This window comes from Podarcis muralis, chromosome 10 (genome assembly GCF_964188315.1).
Source record: "Podarcis muralis chromosome 10, rPodMur119.hap1.1, whole genome shotgun sequence".
In the NCBI taxonomy this organism is placed as follows: Eukaryota; Metazoa; Chordata; class Lepidosauria; order Squamata; family Lacertidae; genus Podarcis; species Podarcis muralis.
The window spans coordinates 57,747,086-57,770,932 of record NC_135664.1 but is presented as its reverse complement, the minus strand read 5'-3'; the positions used below and the strand labels follow the sequence as shown (position 1 = coordinate 57,770,932).

At 45.0% G+C, this 23,847-nt stretch overlaps 1 protein-coding gene across 7 annotated transcripts in view; it reads right to left on the bottom strand.

Moving 5' to 3' along the window:
• IQSEC3 (IQ motif and Sec7 domain ArfGEF 3) overlaps window positions 1-20,741 on the bottom strand; it is a 145,362-nt gene extending 124,621 nt beyond the window's left edge. For 5 of the 7 annotated variants that reach the window (XM_028746158.2, XM_028746164.2, XM_028746161.2 and 2 more), the window contains exon 1: window positions 20,090-20,741. In XM_028746158.2, coding sequence (XP_028601991.2) covers window positions 20,090-20,646 — 557 coding nt within the window. In that variant the 5' untranslated portion in view covers window positions 20,647-20,741. The remainder of the gene's footprint in view (window positions 1-20,089) is intronic. The other 2 variants (XM_028746159.2, XM_028746165.2) reach the window with 1 other exon arrangement.
• Between the last annotated feature and the right edge of the window lie 3,106 nt (window positions 20,742-23,847).

Genomic DNA, 23,847 nt, shown 5'->3' with positions numbered 1-23,847 from the left:
GGTCCATTTGGCTCAGTATTTCCTACACTGACTGGTAGTGGCTGTCCAGGGTTTGAGACAAGGGTTTTTCCCAGCCCTACCTGGAGATGCTGGGGACTGAACCTGGGACCTTCTGCATGCCAAGCAGATGCTCTCTCAGTGAGCTACAGAACTCCCCCAGTTGCTGCTCCTGCTCCCTTTCCTCCTCATTGCTGTCACTTGCTTGCCTGCCAGGAAGAGAGTCACTAAGCAAGCAGGGAGCTGATTCTCCTTTGTCTACTGCTCCACCATTGTTTGGGCCAAAATGAGAGGCGGGTGGAGAAGCAGGTTGCAAATAGTGAAGAAGAGGAGCAGATCCAGGGGCAGGAGCAGTGAGTGGGCCCCTGACACATGCCCAACCAAGCAGACAAGATGGTTAACCAGCTGTGCTCTGGTTAAAGTACAGGTGAAAAGCCGAACTCAACACATGGGTGCATCACCATGAAGGAAGAAAAAAAGGAAATGTGAATCACATTTTCCTGGCCTCACTGAGGCAATAACACTTCATTTATACAACACCGCTGAAAGAGAGATAGAGAAAGAGAAGACAAGACATGAAATAAATAACAGAACTGAAAGAAGCACCTGAGATGGGAATCTAAAGAAGGGATTAGCGACCACTTCTGGCAAAATAATATAGATAAGGCTTGATCCTGAGAGGTCATTAAGGAGTGCCAGAGTGGACTTTGTCTTCTGCTCTTGCAGTGCCTGTCATGCCCACAGAACCAACTTATCTTTTCTAAATGCAAATAAACCACTTTGCTGGGCTTTAAAGCATCCTATTATGTGAGAAACGCAATGAGTGGATTCGCAATCTTTGGGGACTAAACACACATTAAGTACAAACACACGTAAGAGACCTCCAATGCCTTTTTAAAAACTGGGGTTTTGTTAAAGTTGTTCCTTTCTCTCAGCCAGGTTTGCTTCCATTTTCAGAGTCCAAGCAGCTAAACTATAGGGACTGCAGAGACCTGGTTTCAAATTGCCTCTCAGCCATGAAGCATGCTGGATAACATTAGGACAGATTCTTCGCCACTCTCAGCCTGACATACCCCGTAGGACAGTTGTGGTAATAAAATTTGGGGCAAGACAGGATATAATTATGTGCCTCATCTAGAGCTTTTAAAAGTGTAAACAAAGAACTGGACACTCCTGCCCTCAATTACATTAGCACTGATGAGGGAAACAGAAATTCCACATAGAGGGATGAATTTCCACAAAAGCGGGAGATTCTTCGCTCTTGGTGAGTGTGGAACTCAGGCTGTGTGGTAACACAGTAAAAAAGAATGAAAAACATTTTGCAGTCATGGCCATTTCATTAAATTTAACTGGTTTTAATTAAAAAGTTAGCTTACATTTGGATCCTCCATATTTTCTTGTCATTTTGCAACACGCAGTTAATGAAGTTCTCAAACGCAGCGCCAGTTCCAGCTGCTCAGTTTGAGATGCTTATTCGTTCAGGCCACACCACCACCTTTCAGAGGAAAGGCTAAAAAGCCAGAGTGACGAGCCTTTGTCTGGTCCCTAAACATATATCAAGATGAAACCAGGCATGCTGCCCTGGGGAGAGAATTCAGAAAGTGAGGGACCACCACTGAAAAAGGCCCTGTCACAAAGCAGGCACCCAAAGCATCACATTCAGCAGAACCGTAGCTAACGGTTATACAACATAGCCTCCACTTTGGGTTCATGTTTGTCTCATCAGCCTTTCTTTGTGCTAGCTCTACCGCCACTGGTGCCATTTTACCGGAGTGACAAGAGCCATCTTTGTCAACCGTTTGGCCAAAACTGCAATATGTACTTGAGAAGCACAAGGATTGAATGCCCGGAATCCCAAGCCACCTCTTTCACAGCAAATCCAAAGAAGAAGAAGAGTTTGGATTTGATATCCCGCTTTATCACTACCCGAAGGAGTCTCAAAGCGGCTAACATTCTCCTTTCCCTTCCTCCCCCACAACAAACACTCTGTGAGGTGAGTGGGGCTGAGAGACTTCAGAGAAGTGTGACTAGCCCAAGGTCACCCAGCAGCTGCATGTGGAGGAGCGGATACACGAACCCGGTTCCCCAGATTGCGAGACTACCGCTCTTAACCACTACACCACACTGGCCACACTACACCACAAAGCATTTGTTGTACAGGCCTGCCATGTTTCTACTGTGTCCCTTACACACACTGTCTTAGCAACAGCTCTTGACCTTGTTAGCCTTCTAGCCAGGAAATAAAACTGTTGTGCCCTTGAATACAAGCAGGTCTTATGGACAGATGGACCTCGGGCAACCTTGTTAAAACCCCTGTTAGTCATCCACTGGTTGAATTACCACCACCCCTCAATAAAAACAAATGTCCCACAGCATTCTTCAGTGATGACCGAGCATAGGAAAGTTTTGCAGTGCGCAGTGGCATCGCTTACGTTGCGGGCGCTTGTGGTGGTTGTGGCTTCGCGCGCACACACACACACACACCGGGGACGGTGCATGAACCTGGGGTGGGGTGGGGGGCAGAGGGTGAATGGATTTACTATTTGTGTGGGAAACCTTAATACATGACAAACACAGAAATGATACATCCATGTTAAATGGAGGAAATATCTGAGGCGACCTACTGACGAGGACAGTACTGTGAAAAATATGCCAAGAATCCTACTGAGTCCACTAAATCTGCCCTGTTGAAGCAGCCTCTTCCTCATTAGCTGTAAATTACCCCAAAATCCTCCAGTACACCCCGGTATAACTTTTGCCTACCATGGTTGGAAGGAGAGTGAGACACACTTATGGACTTCTTCTTTCTTTTTTACCTCAGATGCCAAAATAACTAAACAAGCCTTGGGTGCTATGTGCCATTTGCTGCTCCAACTCATCAATGCTGTGCATTGGCTTTGGTCCAGTTGGTGGACCTTGGGCCACTTGCGCGCTCTCTCTATATATACTGTATATATATATGATTGATCTTGCCATTCAGAGTCAGCCCACTCCTGTGCAGGCCTCTTAGCCAGCTTCCTCCCAACTTTGCTTCTTTTCCTGAAGGTCAGAATTTCACTATACCTTCTTCCTGCTTAGCAGGCAAACCCTCTAGTTCAGGGATGGGGAACTGCCATCCTACCTGCCTGCCTTGACCCGGCTAAGGGGTCGAAACTGGTCCACGGGTCCATTTTCCCAAAGCCATACCCACCTATCAGCTGACAGCAGTGGATTAAATGCACTGGCAAAGCAGACCCTGCAAAGAGCAGGAACAAACTCTCCACTCATCAGCTGATGTGTAGGAAAGTCCTAATGGTTACTGCTTCACCAGAATGTTTCCTGTCTCCCACCCATCAGTCACTTGCTATAATCATGCTGTCAGATGATTGACAGGTGGGTGGCTCTGCTCCTGTCCGTGGGGTGAGAGGAGATAAAGATCTGGCCCACCAAGTCTTAGAAGCTTTCCCACCTCTGCAGTAGTTATTTATCAAGCATTCAAGTTGTGCTAGGTGCTGTGTAGTAAAGGCAAGTCCCTGTCTCCAGCTTACTAACCTATCATACATTATTATTTCCTTCTTCTCCCTATTCTTCTCTGGCTGCAGCGCAACTAAAGATAACACAAGAGATGCAATTTTGTAACAAATCAAATAATCCCCCCCCCCCCATCTGTTGCATTGAGAACATTTCTTTCTGCTTCCTCTAATGGTCTTTCCTCCCCGAGGGGAAAATAAAAGAAGGATTCTTATCAGAGATAAAGAGGAAGAAATAAACCATAACTGAATGCTGAAAAGACGAGAGAGAAAATAATAAGAAGCAAATTCACAGTTGAGAAAGAGAGAGGTAGATGAAATCCCAGGCAAATCCAGGAGAAGGAATAATCTAGCAGACAAAGCAAAGTAAACGAGAAGCAGTGTGGGGAGGGGGCGGATTGGATGGGCAAGGAGACAATGGGCTGTGTTCTCTCACACCTTGAAAAGCTAAAACCAATGAGGAGATCAGGAAACTATTCCAGCCAGCCAAAGTAGCATCTCCAAGTAGCTATTCCAAAGTAATATCCCCAAGATGTATTCTTATGCTCAACTACCAGACAGAAGGCAAGAACTCTCCCCAGCAGTAAAAAAAAAAATCTCTTCGTGTCACATATCTGTGGCTAAATCTGACCATGAGCACATTTTAATTCTTGACGTGGCGGACCAGTGAGCATTTTTAATCACTACACTATGACTGCGTGGGCAGTCTGTTTCTATGCTGCATAAACAGAGGATTAACAGTTTACACAGTATAGTATTACAAAGCATTTGTGTTGTTAGAGAACACATGCAACAACAAGCTGATCCCGTTCTCGAAAACACAACCTCAGGCAATTATGGTACCTGATAACTTAGGCAGCTTTATAAACTTAAACTGCAGTGAACTGAGGTTTGCCACAAAGCGTATACCTAGCAAGGAGCTTGATCCAGCACAACCTCTCTAATGAATGCACCTGTGAGAGGCACGTGGTTTCAAACATGTGTTTCTCACGTTCACAGTTTTCACTTTTCAGCTGTACCCCTCAGATTTTTCCCTGGCAGGACTAGAACCGGGAAACCACAGATCTGTGCACTGCTTGTCCTTTGTGTTGAGCCACTCGGGCTACACTGGTTTGAATGTCCATTGGGTCTCCAGTTCCAGTGGTGCCAGTCGTCAAAGCTGGCTTTGGCTGTCCCTGACCTGGAAGGACTAAAAGCGCTTCCAGGTCAGGTTATGACTTTGCCTGGGCAACAAGTCTCTACTGACCCCATCTTCTGACTTCTGGACGATGTCTCCTTGTTCCTGACTTTTGGTTCCCTGCAGCCCAGCACTGACACAGACAAATAATAAAGTACATGAGAACTGGACCAGCAATGCTAGGAACTGCTTGCCAATAGTATGTTGTTAATCATAAACAGGGTTGTGTCTATCCTGCAATGTCACTAATGCACTAGGCAAGACACAGATATCTGGCACAGAATTCAAGATGCAGGGAATTTCCACTTTTAAAGAGGGATCATGATAGTCTTGGAAGGGGTTGGGTATGCCTAGTGAGGAAGAGTTGGAGGGTAAAATGAATGCTAGAAAGGTTTTTTTCCAGCTGAAAGGAGAATTGGGGTATCTGTTCCCTGCTTAATGTACTTGTTCAAGTCTTAAAAAAAAGAATAAACAATGTCAATGTAATTAAATAAATGCTAATTTGCATAATTTAAGCTTGATAAATTAGCCAATCTAATTGAATTTAGATTAGGTTTGGAAAGGACTGTAACTCAGAAAGTTGTAAAGATCAAACTCTGATGCCCCTAGTTAACATTATTTCACACAGCAGGCTCAGAAAGGTTCCTGCTCAGATCCTTATGTATTTATTATAGGATTTCAGCAGAAGCGTCCCAGGGTGGATTATAACAATATGGTCAAATTTAAAATAATAATAATAATAATTTAAATAAGAAAGCAATACAATCTGTAAGCAGTTGTGTCAGGCAGGGTAGTACTTGTTATCTTCAGTTCTGACTATCTCTAGCCAGTCTTTATAAAGTGAATGGCATATGCAACTTCTGGCTACTATTATATCATCCCATCATCACCAGCTAAGGCGACCATGCCTCCTTCTCCCTAATGGTTTCAGGAAAAGGCAAAAGCAATTTTTCATTAAAGATTTTGTTCAATTAATAAACCAAAGAAAATTTACAAACCAAAGAAAACTCACATACAGTCAATTAAGAAGCAAAGAATAAACCAGATATCAATTCAAATCAGCATTTTTAAAAATGCTGCGCTTATAAAAAAACAACAACAAAAGAATAGTGTGGCACCTTAAAGATTAACTACAACAAAAACATAATTAGTTATTTCTATACTGCCCTTTACAAAAAATTGTGACAGGGTTGTTTAGAAATGTAAGATAATATAAAAACATAGCAAACAAAAACATTAAAATAATTATCTTAAATTACATAATTGACATCATAAAAGTTAACTCATCAGCCACTAAAAGTCTATGTCTTCCAGAATGCATTTGTGAAATCATGGGTTAAACAACTCGTTGTGTTTCCAAAATGGTGACTTTGCCAATGAATTATCCAATAGGAAACAAAAAGCCTACTGTATCTCAGGATATCTAAACAAACAATTTTCTAATATACTCTAATTTAGCATAGATTCCACACTTTCTTTCTTTTTAAGCTAAACTGGTGAATTTGGATCCTTCCCCAGTTTATGAGCAGCACCCAGTTTAGCATCTGGACAGAATGAGCTGAATTAGCCATCACAAAACGACACATCTCCCTGCCTTGTCTCACATCGTGATTTCATGTCACATGCTGTTTCTATTTGATGTTAAGAGGGATTTTAAAAAGAGACTGAGAAACAGCAGCAGATGTGGCACTTACATCACATTTAGCCCTAATAATAGTTTGCATTATCACCACCCATTAATAAATCAGCCAGAACCAACATTAGACAATACGTGGTCATAATCCTAATTTGTCTTCAGTACCTTTTTTTTTCTGACAAACCCAAAGAATCAGATCAGATTTTTGTTTCACAGCATTTTAAATCATTAATTGACTGTCCCTCTGCTTCAAGTGGAAGACTTGCTAGCACAGGGTGAATTCTGCTTGTCATAAATCTATTAGGTAAGATAACTGATCAGTACCAAATTTCATGTACGTCAGGGGGTGTTTAGTTGAAATAAACTGAAGGGCCAAAGTCTTCACTCAAAGTATGTCAAGGGGTAAAGCCCATACTTTTTCCTAAAAAGTACCTTTCACCTGAAACTCACCACACTGCCAGGATGCTCCCCCTCCAAGGTAAGATATGTTTGTCCCCTACCTATTTTTCGTATATACTGTATTTTTCTGTGTGTAAGATGGATGCTTTTTGCTTTAAAAAAAATTTGGCAAAAATTGGATGTCGTCTTATACACGGATAGTGAATCCAGAGGGGAGACGTGCGATTAATGGCAGCAGCAAGAAGGATATTGGCAGCAGCAATTGGGCGGGTGATTGGTGGCTGCGGCAAGGCCTGCTGGCGATTGGCTGTGGCTACAGCAATTAGGCAGGCAATTGGTGGCTGTGGCAAGGCGGGCAGGTGATTGGCAGCTGCGGTAAGTGGGCAGGTGGGCAGGTAGGCTGTTGGTGGCGGTGAGCGGGCAGACAATTGGTGGCTGCGGCAAGGTGTGCGATGGGCAGTGGCTGTGGCAAGCGATCAGCAGTGGTGGGCAGATGGGTAAGCGATTGGCGGAAGTGACCTCCCCCACCCCCCAAAAAAGCTAAACAACTTAATTTCTTAATTTGGGGTAAAAAAAAAATAGGGGTCATCTTATAAATGGAGGTGTCTTATACACGGTAAGGTACGGTACACACACCAACCACTTAATAAAAAGATCTCTAAGGGGTATAAAATATTAATTTAAAAAATAGCAATAAATACAGACATGAAAAACAGTGGACATAATACAACCAATGGCTTCAAGTTACCAAAAAATGAGATTCCGACCACACATCAGGAAGAACTTTCTGACAGTAAGAGCTGTTCAACAGTGGAACAGACTCCCACAAGAGGTGGTGGACTCTCCTTCCTGGGAGGTTTTTAAGCAGAGGTTGGGTGGTCATCTGTCAGGGATGCTTTAGTTGAGATTCCTGCATTACAGGAGTCTAGATGACTTTTGGGGTCCCTTCCAACTCTACAATTCTACGATTCTATGAATTATCAAAATACAGATAAAATCAGCAGCTTAAAAGGGCAGGGGGGAGGGTGAAAAAATTACAAGGTAGGCTTGCCTAAGCAGCATAAAAGCTTTTAGAAGGTGTCAAAAACCGTGCAATGAAGGCTCCTGCGTAATACAAATAGGCAGTAAATTCCAGAGAACAGGTGCTGCCACACTAAAAGATTGATTTCTCACAAGTGCAGAACAAACGTTATGGGTCACTAGTACATGCAGACAAAAGATGTATTTGTTCACAAATGTCTCCTGCAATCCCAGCAGCTGGTGTTATTTATATTGGGTTCTTAAGGATATACAGTATTCTTAGTCTTTTACTGTATAGATTGTATTTTTATTGCTGTTCACTCCCATGGAAGGAAGGGTAATGTAAACATGAAATCAGCAACAGCAGCAACAAAGAGCGACCCCCTCAGGTCACTGCCAACAAGATGGGTCAGTAGTGCCTGCACAGTGTAGTAAGGGGGACCGTGGTCTACAAGAGAGACAACTGAAGGGCTAAATGGCTGTGCTGCTTCAGCCTCTGGATGGCCGATCACTTATTTAAAAAATGTTCCTTTATGATTTCCTAAAACCTTTCTGATTCTATATGGAGGAGCATTCAGAAGAAATATCCCTCCACCTGCAGCCTGAATTGGCAACAGTCCATTCTACCACGTCTGGATTTTATCAAGTCCAGGCATGACCTCAGCTGGCAGAAATGTGTTTCATATTACTCAAAATAGGGTCCTGGTGTACTTTAATCGACTGGTTCCAAGAGTCATACTAGCAGGTCTAGAGTGCTCTATTGCTCCTAGCGCCCTGTAGTGTTGATAACATTAGTAAAGCCCTTATTTCTGCAGCACTCTTAAGCAGTGTCACATCTTGTATGGTTATCAGTTCTCCACATTAGGATTCAGTCTCTTTGGCTGGGTCCCTTTGCCAAAGCATTCACTTCTCAGCTTGAATTTCACAGGGATCGGTCCTTAGCCAAGGGCTCTTTGCCTGGCATGTCTCACGGCATCCATGCCACTGTTCACCCATTTTGCTTTTCCAGGCTCTGATGCATTTTTATGTTGCACAAACCTGATTATTCCGTTCATGCCATGCAATTTTCCTTGCTCTCTAAGCAATGTTAAGTTAAAATGACTGCTGTATATTTATTTATGTATTGCATGCACATGACCCTCAAGGAGCCCAAAGCAGCACACGTACCTTATCCTCACAACAGCCTTGTGACACAGGTGAGCCTGAAGGAATAGGACTGGCTCAAGGTCACCCAGTGAGTTTCTTGGCTGAGTGGGGATTTCAGCCCAGTCCGAGTCTGACACAATAACCCAGATACAAGTCCCATCATCCCTGACCATTGGCTATACTGTCTGGGGCTGATGGGAGTTGGAGCCTAACAGCCTCTGGAAGGCCCAGGTTCCCTAGCCCTGCCTTAACCATGGCATAAAATTGCTTGCCCACATGAACAATTGACTCAGATAATTTAATAAATAGGGCAGTTGTGATCACAATGCTATCCTGAATTGGAACCAACCCAGTCAACTCAGTCAAGGAGTTCTATAGAATGGGGTTCTATTGTACCCTGGACTTATAAATAAGCAGTATGCATCCATCACCCACATGTAGTACAAGTTCTGCAGACTGCTATTTGCAATAAATGTTTTGAAATAACTATTAATATCTCTTAAATGACAGAATGTCTATCAAAAGGCAGAATTCAAAACAGTTCCTTTGGTGAAGGACTTTAATTTGCTGCTCGAAATTTCCAGCTGCAATTTTTGATCATGAATATACTTGCATATTTGCTTAATATTTCCCAAATATTTGACACACCATGACATTTGACTTGAATATTCAATGAATGAATGACAATTGCTATTTGGCAGTTGATGTGTAATGTATATTTGACACCATTTAATGGCTGACACCCATTTATATTTTTCATGCAATTGTTTTAGCATCTGATGGATGACATGCAATGGTATTAGTCAGGTGACTAATTTGATGCCTGCTAAAGCTATCAAGAGATGGCAATGACTTGAGTTTCACATTTTGAGGTTAGAAGTTTGTATTTAAAATTCAAAGTCTGAAGTCTGAATTTCACTTTCAAGAGATGAGTGGCAAAACTGGAAATGTTGGTGAATTTTGAGCATTTGCAAATATTTGTTTCACTTTTTATAGTCTTCTTTTCATATTGAAGAATTGATGTGGGATCTGTTTTTCCATGGTTTCATCCAAGGGCCTTCTGATGGTACCCTCATTGCAAGAAGTGAGGTTAAAGGGAACCAGGCAGAAGACCTTCTCAGTTGTGGTGCCTGCCCTGTGCAATGCCCTCCCATCAGAGGACAAGGAAATAAACATCTAGCTGACTTTTAGAAGACATATGAATGCAGCCCTGTACAGAGGTTTTTAATGTTTGAGGTTCTTTGTCTATTAATATTCAGATGGGCGACATATAAATAATAAAATTATTATTATTATTATTATTATTATTATTATTATTATTATTATTATTATTATTATCCCACTGCAGTGCTGTCTTGTTCAAAGGTCCACCACATAGTGTGGATGAAATCTCATAGGTCCTTGACTCACCTGCCTGAGATCAGGAGTAATAACTGGACCTGCACCATTAAACCTGTTAGTAGTGGAGTGTCCTTTAATCATTACAGCAAAAGCTGTGGATATTTGGCTTGTGCTGTAACACCTTCATTTCTTGATGCATATACATGTTCAATACATTTTAAACTACAGATGAGCCAAATATTTTATTATTTCTAACCCCTTAGGGAAAGGCCACTTTTGCAGAATTTTTGTGTGGTACCTGCCATTCCCTTCCCTCACAACATCCCATCATAATGCAAGTATTGGAGTATTGATGAGAATACAAAACAGTGCCTAAGCCGTCAACACATCTGCTCAACTTTCAGCGGCAATAGTGGGCGGAACTACCATTCGGAGAAGAAGAAGAAACCTGTGATACCACCATCTCCCCCTCAAGAAACAGCCTGCAATTTTTTCTTCTCCCTACAGAAATTCAGTAAAATGGTTCCCACCCCACAATATCTCTGCCCACGAATAGGGTGGAGAACATTCAAGAGGACATTGGGACACAACTCTGTTTCAAACAGGCTGATAGCTTAGTTGCTGTCCATGGTACTGAATCTGTTCTGTGTCAACTCTTCTGTCCTGAACTCTAAATCTCTTTTAACACCGTGTCGCTGGTTGAGTCTGGGCATTCAGCTGGAAGGATACTGTTTCAATTTTTTGGGAGGAATGACAGAATCACAAAGGAGGTGCATCAGCACTGCAAACAAATCCAGAATGCAGATAAATATGTGCACTTCATAACTTGATTTGATGCCATAATTTTCAGGGTGACATCCCTGGGTGATGACAGAAGATAAAGCCTCAAAGCATCATGGCTGAATCTGAGAACAAGACGTTGGCATGGAAGACAGTCAGTCCTGCATTTCTTATTCCTGCTGTGTTCAACCCTTGCCCCTCTTTAAATCCAATCACTCAAGATTCTGAGAATGCAGGATCATTACTCAATTATATTCATTTTACTGGGGCAATGAACAAATATAGCTAGAATTATTTTAACGCGAGTAATGGCTCATAATATTTACTCTAATTTTAGTGCTAAAGTAAGTAGCTGTTTGGGGTTGTGTAACGGCTTTATCGCAGAGAAAATCCATTATATAAAGAACTAACGCATAGCCTGCTTTCCCACCCCAAATGGAGAACAGCACCTCCTGCAAATGCAATTTCTGTTTGAAACTTACATAATTGTGTTTATTGAACTAAAGAAAAAAAAGAACATAATGGCCTCCACTCTTAGCAAAACAAAACCAAAAAAAACCCCAAATGGTTCTCATATTTATCTTTTTGTTTACATCTTGTGAACAGACCTACGTAAGACCTATGTAAGACCTATGTAAGATGCAACGTAACCCACTGCTGGAGGGCAAACTGCATGTTACACACATAATGCGCATAATGAAAATCCCAACTATTTTAAAAAATAAGAAACAGTCTTGGAAGGCAAAGATTATTCCTTGCCCCACGAGGCATTTTCTGCATTCCTTTGCACAAACACACACAGGAAGGGAGGGGGAGACAGAGGGAGGGAGAGGGGGTCCCATATCTGTGTCTATAAAAGTAATTATACATCTAGAGCCCAAGTGAGAAATTGTTGGGGTGAGTTTGAGCAGAAAGATGGGTGACAAAGAAAGGGTGAAGTTCTAATGCTTGGGAAAGTATGGCTGGACACATAGAGTAGCTGAGCTTGGTTTGTTGGCTTCTCCCATCACAAAGAATACCCACGGGGGACAGAAATGAAGGCAAGTACAGCAGAGTTCAAGGGTGGTGCATCCCTAAGAAACTGGGGGGGGGGGGCAGCACTAGATTGGGTTTATACCATATGACTAATCACTTCTGTTGCACGAACACATCTTTGATTCATCAGAATCAGGTTTCGTTCCTGGCAACGCAAAATTTATTCAGATACAAGGAGGATGCAAGTGTTTGAAGAACACAGACCTCTTGATGAGGCAAGAAAAAAGTTCTCAGCTGTTTCATGTTTCTTTTCCTTGAGGGGCAACATGGCAACCATGCTTTAAACCATAGATCTACTGAAATCTAGCGAGAAAGTTAGTTTAGACATCTATGGGCCTTGTAAGTTGAAGTGAATTACAGTAGGATTTATTTCCAAATCAACATGCAGGGGATTCAGCTAAAAGTTAGGGCTGCAAGTTTATGTACCCTTACATGGAAGTAATGCTTACCTAACTTCTGAGTTACTTCTGAGTAAACATGTACAGGATTGCACACATTATCCAATCCCTAAGCTCTCAGGGCATGGTGTTAAGAAGAGGTAGCAACCCTGTGGCCCTCCAGATTTTGTTGGACTCGAACTCCCATCAACCCCAGGCAGTGTGGTCAATGGTGATGGAAACTGCAGTCCCACAATGTCTGAAGGACCACAGGTTAGCTACCCCTCATCTTAAGGCAGCTGATGAAGTTACTTTACTTAAGCTAAGCAGGCTTTTCTAACAGAAAGCCAACATGCTCAATTCTCACAGGATTAGTTTGTGCCCCTTTAGACAGACAGACAGACAGACAGACAGACAGATGATATAGACGCTGTACTTTTACAAAACATTAGGATTCCCCAAATATGCCAATACCTTGCTCCACACTGACCACAGTTTGACTCCATTTCTGCCAGAATTTGCCACATGAGTTCATTATTGGAAGGCTTCCCTCCCCCCCAAAGCCCCCCCCCACTCTACTTCACATTTCAGACCACACATTATTATTCAGAAACACCCATAGCTGATTATTATGATGTAACAACAACAAACATTGCACACTGGCACTCTCTATTCGTAATTGCCTTGAATATATTTAAGAGCAAGCCTTTGAACCATGCTGCGATCTTGTCTCCCTTTCTCTCCTATGTGCACACACTGAAAACTCTACCCTCTCCCCCAAAACCCTGACTTGAAGTTACCATACCTTAGCTGTGCCACCTCCTAACATCTGTATTATAACAATAACACTGACTTTCGCTATAAGGGTAGTATACGCACACACTCAACAGTTGTATAAATGCTATTTATTACTATTGTGTTCTTGTCCTGCCTGTGTATGACTTGACCAGTTGGCCATTGTGGGGCAGAGGATGCTGGGCAAGAAAGGCTAACCCAGTAGCCAGACTCGCCTGACATTCTTATTTACCCTGGTCCTTTCGTCTGCAACACTGACCTCTTTGATGCAAGCAAGGTGGCACAATCTGTGTCACTCAAGTGGCCCAGCAGTCAGTATTCTGCATCGTCAATAATTCTTTGGGCTTGATGACAGTTACTTTAAATAATTCAGACTAACAATGTTTATTCGTGTTGAGCATGAAGCCATGAAACACTTTCATGTCTGCTTTTTACAGGTCAGCGACAAAAAAGCCCCAAAACACTGCAAATTATTGAATTCTAATTCCTGCCTCCTCCCCCCCCCCACACACAAATGGTTCAGACTCACAACCAAGTTGTCTGTGTGCCCAGGAATGCCTGTTTTGGGCTTCTGATTATGCAAGTAGCCCCCCCAAGAGAATTCTGTCAAGATAGGAAGCCAGCAGGATGTGAGACCATCTAGGTTAAGGTGCGTAATTCTTCCCTTGCTGTAATTCAATCATAAAAAGGGTCTTGAGGGAACAGCAAAAAAAATGGGGATGGTTGCCTAGTGTTCTGAAAAATGGTGCGGGGGCAGAAATTATGCTCCATGCATCTGGGAGTAATTTGAAGCTGAGTCTTACAACAGGAAATTGTCTGATCAAGGTAGCTTTCTTGCCTGCTTCTGTCGGATACTAATCTGACATGCTTTTCTGGGGGTAGGAGCGGGGGAGACACCAAACATTCCAGAACAGATTACCTTATTTTTAATTTAATTTTATTTTTTGCATTTGGGTGAGGGAAATGGTTGGTCTCCAAAGATTTAAGAGCAGCACTCATGCAAGAGGTTCTTAGACAGAAAAGAGGAATGAAATGGAGCAACCAGCCTCATTCCCGCAGTAAAATCAACACATGCACCCCCCCTCCCATCTATTCCTCCACCTCTCGTTCTGCAGGAAAGATCCGCATTAGGCCTCAACCACCTTTTATGCATAGCAGCAATTAACAGTTCTCTGCATAAGTGATTTCTTTCTTGCCAGAGAAATAATACTCACTGTTATTAGAACTATAGTGTACAGTTTTGTGAATTTGTATGTGTGTTTTGGTGGCTTTTGCCTACAATTCCTTTTAAGGAACATTTACAAGGGAAAAGCATTGTGAACACAGCATCACCAATCCACACAATGCTTCACAGCACAACATAAATGAAACAAATCCTACCACCTACAAGGCATTTAAAATCTGCATCTCTACGAATGGAGGAAGAGATGGCAGAAAGAAGAAAGGGTAACAGGGGGTGAATGCACAGAAAAATGCAGTTAGGCTGTCTTTCAGCTAGTGGATGGGGATTCAGGGGTTAAAGGATTAGTGGAAGAACATCGGAAGCTGTCTTGTACTGAGTCAGGACACTGGTCAAGATGTAACTTTTGTATTTAGCAGCCTGTGGCTCTCCAGATGTTACTGGACTACAGCTCCCATCGTTCCTGACCATGGCTTGGGCTGATTGCAGTTGTTGCTCAGCAATGCCTGGAGATCCATAGATTCCCTATCTCTGATTTAGCTCATGGGTAACTACAAGCGTCTAACTCAAGTGTTTTCCGAAGTTGGGTCTCCAGATGTTTTTGGACAACTACTCCCATCATCCCTAGCTAGCAAGAACAGTGGTCAGGGATAATGGGAAATGTAGTCCCAAAATAGCTGGAGACCCAAGTTTGGGAAACACTGCTCTAAGTGAGCTAAGTGAGAACCTGTTGAGGAGAACTTTAAACCATCTCCAGTATAACAGAAGTAAACTTTGCTATTTAGAGTTACTGGAATAGGGAATACACAGAACTATGGGAAAGAAGATGAGCCCGTGTCACAAAACTCAGAATGTGAGTAGGCAGCCTGAGTCACAAACATGGATACACAAATGGCGTGGGTTCAACATGACTGAAAGAATACATATCCCCACTAAGTATCCTCACTCACAAAGTAACATCAGCAAGGTTGAGAAAAAGACCTAACTGGTAGTTCCAGTTCCAGTGGTACCTCAGGTTACATGCACTTCAGGTTACAGACTCCGCTAACCCAGAAATAGTGCTTCAGGTTAAGAACTTTGCTTCAGGATGAGAACAGAAATCGTGCTCCGGCGGCGCAGCGGCAGCAGGAGGCCCCATTAGCTAAAGTGGTGCTTCAGGTTAAGAACAGTTTCAGGTTAAGAACGGACCTCCGGAATGAATTAAGTACTTAACCCGAGGTACCACTGTATCTTGAATTACCTCCTTGGGGAACCTCATCAGTTCCAGTCCTTATTTCTCTTTAAAAATTAATCCCACAGAGTAGCGAAGGTGTTCCTGTATTCGTGTTCGAACATGCCTTGCTATTACACCCAAAAGACCGAGATTTTTAGCTGGCTCTTTATTTCTGCTTGTGATGCTCTTTCATTACAGTTCCGATACTGTTTTTATAAAATGATTATACTTTTATACTTATACGTATAAGTATAAAAAGTACATTGAGTTCAAGAAAGACAGGACACTTTTAAAATCAGAATTTAAGCTAGTTTCATTTCACAGAAGCCTCCGGATAGCACCCTGATCCTAAGACTCACCAGTAGTGTATCAAGTGCTTAGGATGAGGAATGCCTAGAGCTACACCAGAGTAAGTTCACAAAATATAGCATTGTACTGGCAATGCAACACACCGGTGCCACAGACCAGCAGACAGAGCCGAGTTTGATAAGCTGTCATCCTCAGAATAGGACTTACTTGAAAGCAAATGCTACTGAAATCAATGGGACTTACTGCTGACCAAGTATGAGCAAGACAGAGATGGAGAACTATTCAAAAGGTAACTTTGTTTAAGTGCTTTGTGGAGTACAGCCTAATAATACAGACCACAAGAAGTCCATTTCTTCTTCACCATTTTACCTGTCTATTTTGTTACTCTGCTATCCATTCTTTCCTCCAATGCATATGTGGTGTTCCTAGATGGTCACCCATCCAATGTGGTCCCATGTGGTCACTAGCCACATCAAGATATACCTAGTTTCATCAACGTGGTGGCTTCATGTGCCTTCAGAGCACACCCTGAGACCAGGATGGAAGCCAATAGGCCCTTTTCATATCTATCTAGAATGGCGGGGGGATGGGGACTGCAGCACAGCTCCTCCCCATGCCCCTCCAGTACCTGTAAAAGGGAAACCATTGCCTCCAGGTGACTGTAGACCTACCGTGCCAACACTGTTGGCACAGGAAGTTACCACATCAAACCAGTTTCCTATGTGACTGCTTCACTTCCAAGGTCATAAGAACAGGAGGAGATATGATGAAACCACACAATGCCAGCACCACACCAGGAAGTGTGCAAGAACACTCCATGCAGGAGATCTCTCCAGTGGATCATCCCCTAAGTAAAAGCCACCCCAAAGTCCTCTCTTCACGATATGCATTCCCAATCATGATACATGAGATCTTTAAAAAGGTAAAGGACCCCTGACAGTTAAGTCCAGTCGCAAATGACTCTGGGGTTGCGGCGCTCATCTCGCTTTACTGGCCAAGGGAGCCAACGTTTGTCTGCAGACAGCTTTTCTGGGTCATGTGGCCAGCATGACTAAGCCACTTCTGGCGAAACCAGAGCAGCGCACGGAAACACCATTTACCTTCCCACCTATTTATCTACTTGCACTTTGACGTGCTTCCGAACTGCTAGGTTGGCAGGAGCAGGGACTGGGCAACGGAGTTCACCCCGTCGCTGGGATTCTAACCACTGACCTTCCAATCGGCAAGCCCTAGGCTCAGTGGTTTAGACCACAGCACCACCCGCGTCCCTTTTATGAGATCTTTAGCTGAAGATAATAGAAGGACTGAGCACGGGAAGTTAGTGGCACAGCAGATGTGTTCAATCTGGATTTCATGAAGTCCAGAGCAACCCCCTTTCCATTCTGTGCTTTGCACAGTGAGCTCTTCTAACGCATGACTACAGTGTCTTCAAAGCAGACTGGTTCCCAAATGATATCACAGTAATGATATCATAATAAAACAAGGCCTTCGAGTGGTCCTTGAAGATGAGAGGGCATACATATACATGCAGCAGAATGAGCTGTCTGCAGTTTTGTTTCCAAAACATAATGCATTTGCAAGGCACTACAATATCATTATTCAGCCCTTTCAGGTGATGTGGGGAGGGAATCAGTTCAAGCCTCTTCTACCCATACATGATAGTTACATATTAAGGAAGCTCATGTGTGTACTGCTTAGAGAGTGGCCATTTTCTACCCCGATTATCATTCCAGTCAAGCAACTGGAGTCCCGGATCAGACGAAAGAAGCAGTTCCAAAAGCAGCTACTACAGCATTTAGGGTTCAAATTACGACTGTGAAAATACTAGAATATTATAGACAAAGGGTAGTAGAGATAGCTTTGCTCATGTGTGGTTTTGAACATAGGGTACTTTCAATAACACATATTTCCTGTCACCACCACCTCCCCACCTAAAATTTACTGCATAAAAAGACCCTGATATTGCCTTGTAGGCACTTGGGGAATATTCAACACAGTAGTTAAAAGCAGTAAAAGATATTTCAAGAGGAAGTTCTTGTTATGTATAAGGGGTGTTTAAGACAAATCTCCCAAACATGTTGCACTTTGCATCTTTACTCAAACTTTTTCTCTGGCTAAGCTATAGAATAAAACAGAAGGCTATCTTAATTACGGTGAGAAGAGAGGGCACCAGGGGTTGCTCTGCTGTCTCCTTTCAACAATGAGTGCCAGAGTCCTGAAGACCTTCCTACCTGGGCATTTGGATAAGAACTAACCAGGTATAGTCCCATCCCCTTCTTCCCTCTTTGCAATAAATAAGATTCGTATCCCAGGAAAGAGCTATTCAGAACCATGCATTGAAACCGACTCATCATTCTGCTTAGTGACGTATGTGAGAAATTAGGAGAAGATGAAAGGGAAATCTTGTCAATACTACATTTGTAACACTGGCATCACTGCATAAAACCCACTAGGTTTTGGGTTTTTTAAATAGATTTCTGAAATTCCTCTCTAACACAATCGTTTTTACACTGATATAGTAGTGCCGTTTGAATTGCATTTCAATACATGGAATTTGCAGCAGAAGAGACCTTGCAGCTTCATTTGGAAGGAATATGGGCCCGATCCTGCAATTTATTTACCCCCTGGCAAAACACATACCTGCAAAACACATACTACTGTTAGTCAATAAACAAGATGTTGACTTTTTGATTACAAGCTGCTCATAGCAAAGGGCTAGCTATAGTTTGGAGAAATATTCATTTTGCACATTGAGGGAAAGATGACTACCATTATGTGTTCTTTTCTCTGACCAGCTTCATTCAGAGAGAAATGGGCCACCTCTCCAAACAATGAAAGATTTCACAGTTCTGCTGCTAGTCCCATATTTACAGAAAACATCCTATATACAAATGAAGATCAGAAAAGATTCCCCACTTATAAACAAATAGGAGAAGGAAGCAAAAACCCACTCCTGAAACTAGAAATGAAATGTTGTTCATGGGCCTCAGTGCCATTAAAGTCAAAGGTCAAGGCTGGAATTTAAAAACACAACTTTACTTCTACATCCCTGAAGTACCTGCAAGTGAATTTTTATTCTTGTCTCTCCCCTGTACCATAGCAGCTCTGGCTTCTATCATCCACATGTATGCAAAGAGGTTAATGGAATCTGTCGACTGAAAAGACCTTGGAGAGAAAGGTGAGATATCTCTAAGCTAGATGCATTTGCAAAGGTACTAGGCAATTACAATTCAGTTTATGCATAACCCAGGAAAAAACATAATTCTTCTGTACCACTTTAGAACCTTCATTGCAGCAAAATTTGAGCTCTTGAATAACACATATGCATATATAAGATGCACACACGAGCACACAGTCACACTGTACACAAACACACAACCAGGCTTTCTTTGCTGATAAAGAAAACCCCATAAAACAATTCTTTGCCACTTCAGAATACGAGAGTCACCCAAACACACTATATAAACCCACAGGTAAAAGAAATCTGAATCACAAATATATGAAGGGTTTGTGTCAATAGGAAAAGGTATCTGCAATGTTTTCCTACTGCATCTTTAATGAAAGGGGAAATCCTAGTTGTGTAATAAGAGCTATTACGGTTTTGAAATTTTTGTTCTGTAAAGCAGCTGCACTGCCCAAACAATTGAGCAAAATCTGACACCAGCCTATGCCTTCCTAGGAAATCCTCTTTTCCTGCTTTGGCTATGGCAAACATATTTACAACCGGCAGAAAACAACCAAGGCATGCTTTGCAACAAAAAAGGGGGAGGGGGAGAGTGGCTTGTGTTTTCAAAAATGTAAACTTCTTCTGACCATATATCATCACACATAGCAGAAAGGAAGCTCGGAAGCAGGGAGCCGAACGCCCCTTGCCGAGGCAGCATTTCGTTTCTCTGGCATCCTATGGAAATTGGAAATACACCGGGGAAGGGATTTCCCCACCCGCCCACTCCGTCAGATTGCAGCGGCAGTATGCGGGGCAGGATCCTTGCTCCTAGGACCATCTTCCTGCTTGCACACCGATGGAGACGGCAGCGTTAAGATGGGTGTATGAAGGCTCCAAATAAATGAATTTCTCATCTTTGGGGCGGCGGGGGGGGGCTGGCTCTTGTCGACCCAGAGCCCCCTCTTTCCTCCTCGCCTCCCTCCCCCTTCCCCTCCCCTTCCTGACTTACTCTGGTCTCCTGCTCAAGACGCCTTTGGCGATGGCCGGGGGTGGTTTGTGCTGGAGCAGGACCGCGCAACAGCTCTTCTCCCTGCCGTCCTTCTCGGGGTGGTGGTGGTGGTGGTGGAGCGGAGGGTGCTGGTGGGGGGCGGGCGTCCGGCTGCCGCTGGGGCTGGCCTGAGCTTGCTTGCTGCTGCTGCTGGGAGGCTGCGGAGGCGCCGGGAGCTGTTGCGGGTGCTGAAGCTGCTCCTGCCGAGGCTGCTCCGGAGGTGGCGGCGGCGGCAGCGGCGGCGAAGGCTGCTGCTGCTGGCCCTGGGGAGGACCCGGTGGGCAAGCCGGCGGCGGAGCGGGGAGCCTGGGCTGCTGCTGCTGCTGCGTGGGCTCTTCGGGCAGCGCGTGCTGCTGGCGGAGGCTGCGGTTCTCGGTGCTGAGCTCGTCCAGGCGCCTCTCCAGCTCGTCGATGCGCTGGCGCTGCGTGTGGATGAGGCTCTGCTGGTTCTGCACGATGGCGGTGAGCTCCTTCAGGTAGAGCACGGCGCGCACCGGGTTCTCCAGCAGGCTCTCCATGCCCCGCGGCGGGCCCCGGCGCCCGCCTCGCCTCGCCTTCCGCCTGACAGGGGACTCCGGCCGAGGGGAGACGACGAGGAGCAGCAGCAGCAGGAGGAGGAGGAGGAAGAGAAGGAGGATGCCGCCTCCGCGCCCGCGCGCCTTCTCCTCGCTCCCTCGCTCGCGTGGACACACGCGCACACGCAGCCCAGAGCCTACACACGCAGCAAGGGCGGCGGGCGGCAGCCTCGCGGCCTCCGCGTCACGCGCAAGCGGGGCGGGCCCAGGGCGGAGACGCGCCGCCCACCCGCTCGGGCGGGAAGGAGGCCGGGAGGCCGGGGCGCTTCCCCCGGGGAGACGCGGGCGAGGGGGCGAAGTTGGCGGCGGGCGTGAGGCTCGTGGGGAGGAGCGCGTGACGAGACTTTCTGGAACAGGCCTGCCCTTCTCGCCCCTCCCGCCCCGCGTAGCCCGGTGAAAGGGGGCGAGGGAGAGAAATTGGGGTGGAGGAGGGCGGCGGGGGGGGGGGGAATTGGCAAGGCAAGAGAGGCGGCGGGAAAACGAGCGAGCGAGCGCGGGGGCAGGACGGAGGGGAGGCGCGGGACGGAAGGGGGGAAAGGTGAGCGGAGTCACGAAAGCAAAAGGAGAGGGTCCCGGAGCGTGAGGGAGAAAGGGGGCCCCTTAGAGGGGGAGGAAGGAAGGCGGACGACGTGCGGGGAAGCAAGGATGTGGGAGAAGGAAGCGAGGTAGGAAAAGAAAGGGCTGTGTGGAAAAGGAGGGGGCACAGGGCAAGTGGCCTCGTGCGCACTTCGAAGCCCACTCTTTCCCTCGGGGGATTCCGGCCATTGTAGTTTGCCCCTCAATGAAGCACCGTTCCTAACAACCCTTTAACCAACCACAGGTTGGCCCAGAATTCTTTGAGGAGGGGGAAATGTGCTTCAAATGTGCTTCAAAGGTATAGCGTGCGTGCAGCCTATACCTTTTCGCTGTATACTGTGGCTGCCTTCCACCCCATTTATTCCCCCCCCCCCTGCACTCCCATCAACACCAGAAGACCTGGTTCAAGTGCCCCTTTGTGCGGACAGAAGGAGTTGGCCATTTCTCTTGTGGGCTGGGCGTCGTGCGCCCCCTCGGGAGGCCTGCCTAGACCCATCCTTGAGCAGATTCCATTCCCTGACCGAAACGTGGCAATTTGGGGAGCTTTCGACAGAAACGGTTAGCTAGTTGTGGGCTGCTGTGTATTCTTCTTATTCTGCAGCTCTCAGCAGCCAATTGCTGCTGTGTTATTTGCTGATCTTTTTTACTTTTCGTTTTGCATGATGGGTGGGTTGGTGCTTCTTGTTTAGATTCCTTTTGGAGGGGAAGGCAGGACACCATATATATCATATTTCTTAAATATCAGCACTTAGTCAATAGCATGAAAGAGTCTTCATTTTCTTTTCTAGAGAAACTGCTGTGTACCACCTCTGCCCAGATTTACTCTGCTTCCCTCGCTCTCCTGTTTCCCTCACTGCCTTTCTTGCAAATGCCATGGAACAGTTCCGACTTCCAGCCCCGTGAGCAAGAGGAGCTGTTACATCATAGAAACCCCACAGCCATCCGATGCGGCAGGCCTGGGTTGCCTTCATTTTTCCTGATCGTAGGAACTAATTTTCTAGATTTTGCCCTTAATATTCCAGGCCAGCATTTTATACAAAATGTGCAGAATAATTCCGGCATGCTTTTGACTGGCATTCTCAATAACGCTCTGGCATCCACTTCCTCTCCTAATATGGAGCAGCTGGAAGAAAAGAACATAAATCCCTATGAAACAAAGGTATATTTATTAGTAACAGAAATATTGCATCCCCCTCCTTCCCTTAAAGTTCTGCGTGAATGTCTCCTTTACTGGTGTATTTTATTCTCCTATGCTTATTGGTATCATTCCCCAGTTTGCCTGTTTCTCCATTTTCTGCTTAATTTCTTAAGGATAAATGTTATAGCTCAAACCAAAGTGAGAGTTGCACTTCTCCTTCTTCTGCTTCTACTTCTGGCTTGGAACCTTTACCTGCAGTCTCAGAAGAGTGTGATATTGTCCTGGTTATTCAGCCAAGCAGGGAAAAGAATTTTGCATATGCTCAGAAGAATGGAACCTCTTGTTGTGCCACTGTATACCAGCTTTTGGGACACGGGTGGCACAGTGGGTTAAACCACAGAGCCTAGGGCTTGCCAATCAGAAGGTCAGCGGTTCGAATCCCCGTGACGGGATGAGCTCCTGTTGCTCGGTCCCTGCTCCTGCCAACCTAGCAGTTCGAAAGCACGTCAAAGTACAAGTAGATAAATAGGTACCGCTCCAGCGGGAAGGTAAACGCCGTTTCTGTGTGCTGCTGTGGTTCACCATAAGCGGCTTAGTCATGCTGGCGACATGACCCAGAAGCTGCACGCCGGCTCCCTCGGCCAATAAAGCGAGATGAGCGCCGCAACCCCAGAGTCGGCCACGACTGGACCTAATGGTCAGGGGCCCCTTTACCTTTACCTTTATACCAGCTTTTGGGGAACGATTCATGTCCTGCTTGCGTAGCTTGTTAGAGGTATCTAGTTAGCCACTGTGAGAAGCCAGGGGGTTGACTAGATCAGGGATGGGGAATTTTTTTCAAGGGCCTCATGGCATTATAAGGAACCACATGCCAGTGGTAGGTGAGACCAGAGACAAAAAATGTGGGGAGTGATTCTAACCTTTGTACAGTAGGCTACATTCCAGCCATGCAAGAGCCAGGGGTTTCTACACCTATACACACACAGCTGCTTGGAATCAGAATTGTAGAGTTAGAAGAGGTCCTGAGGATCATCTAGTCCAACCCCCCTGCGATGCAGGAATCTCAATTAAAGCATACATGGCAGGTGGGCATCCAGCGTCTGCTTAAAAACCTCCAATGAAGGAGAGGAAGTTCTCCACCCACCCACCCTCCATTCAAGCAAGCAAGAGTATTATTGCAGTTTTTAGGACACATTCCAGGGAGGCAAAAGCACATGGGCAGGGGCACAGAACAGAGCTGGTGAAGAGTGTGGCCTGGAGAGACTGTTGAGGGCCAGAAAGGCCCCCAAGCCTAAGGTCCTCCAGTTCTGGACTGGATGGACCCTTGAGCTAATCCAGCAGGGCTCTTCCTATGCTTGCCACTCGTTGTTGGGCATTTTGTATGTAGAAGGAGGGCCTGATAAATTTCAGGGCCCCTGTTTTGTAAGCCA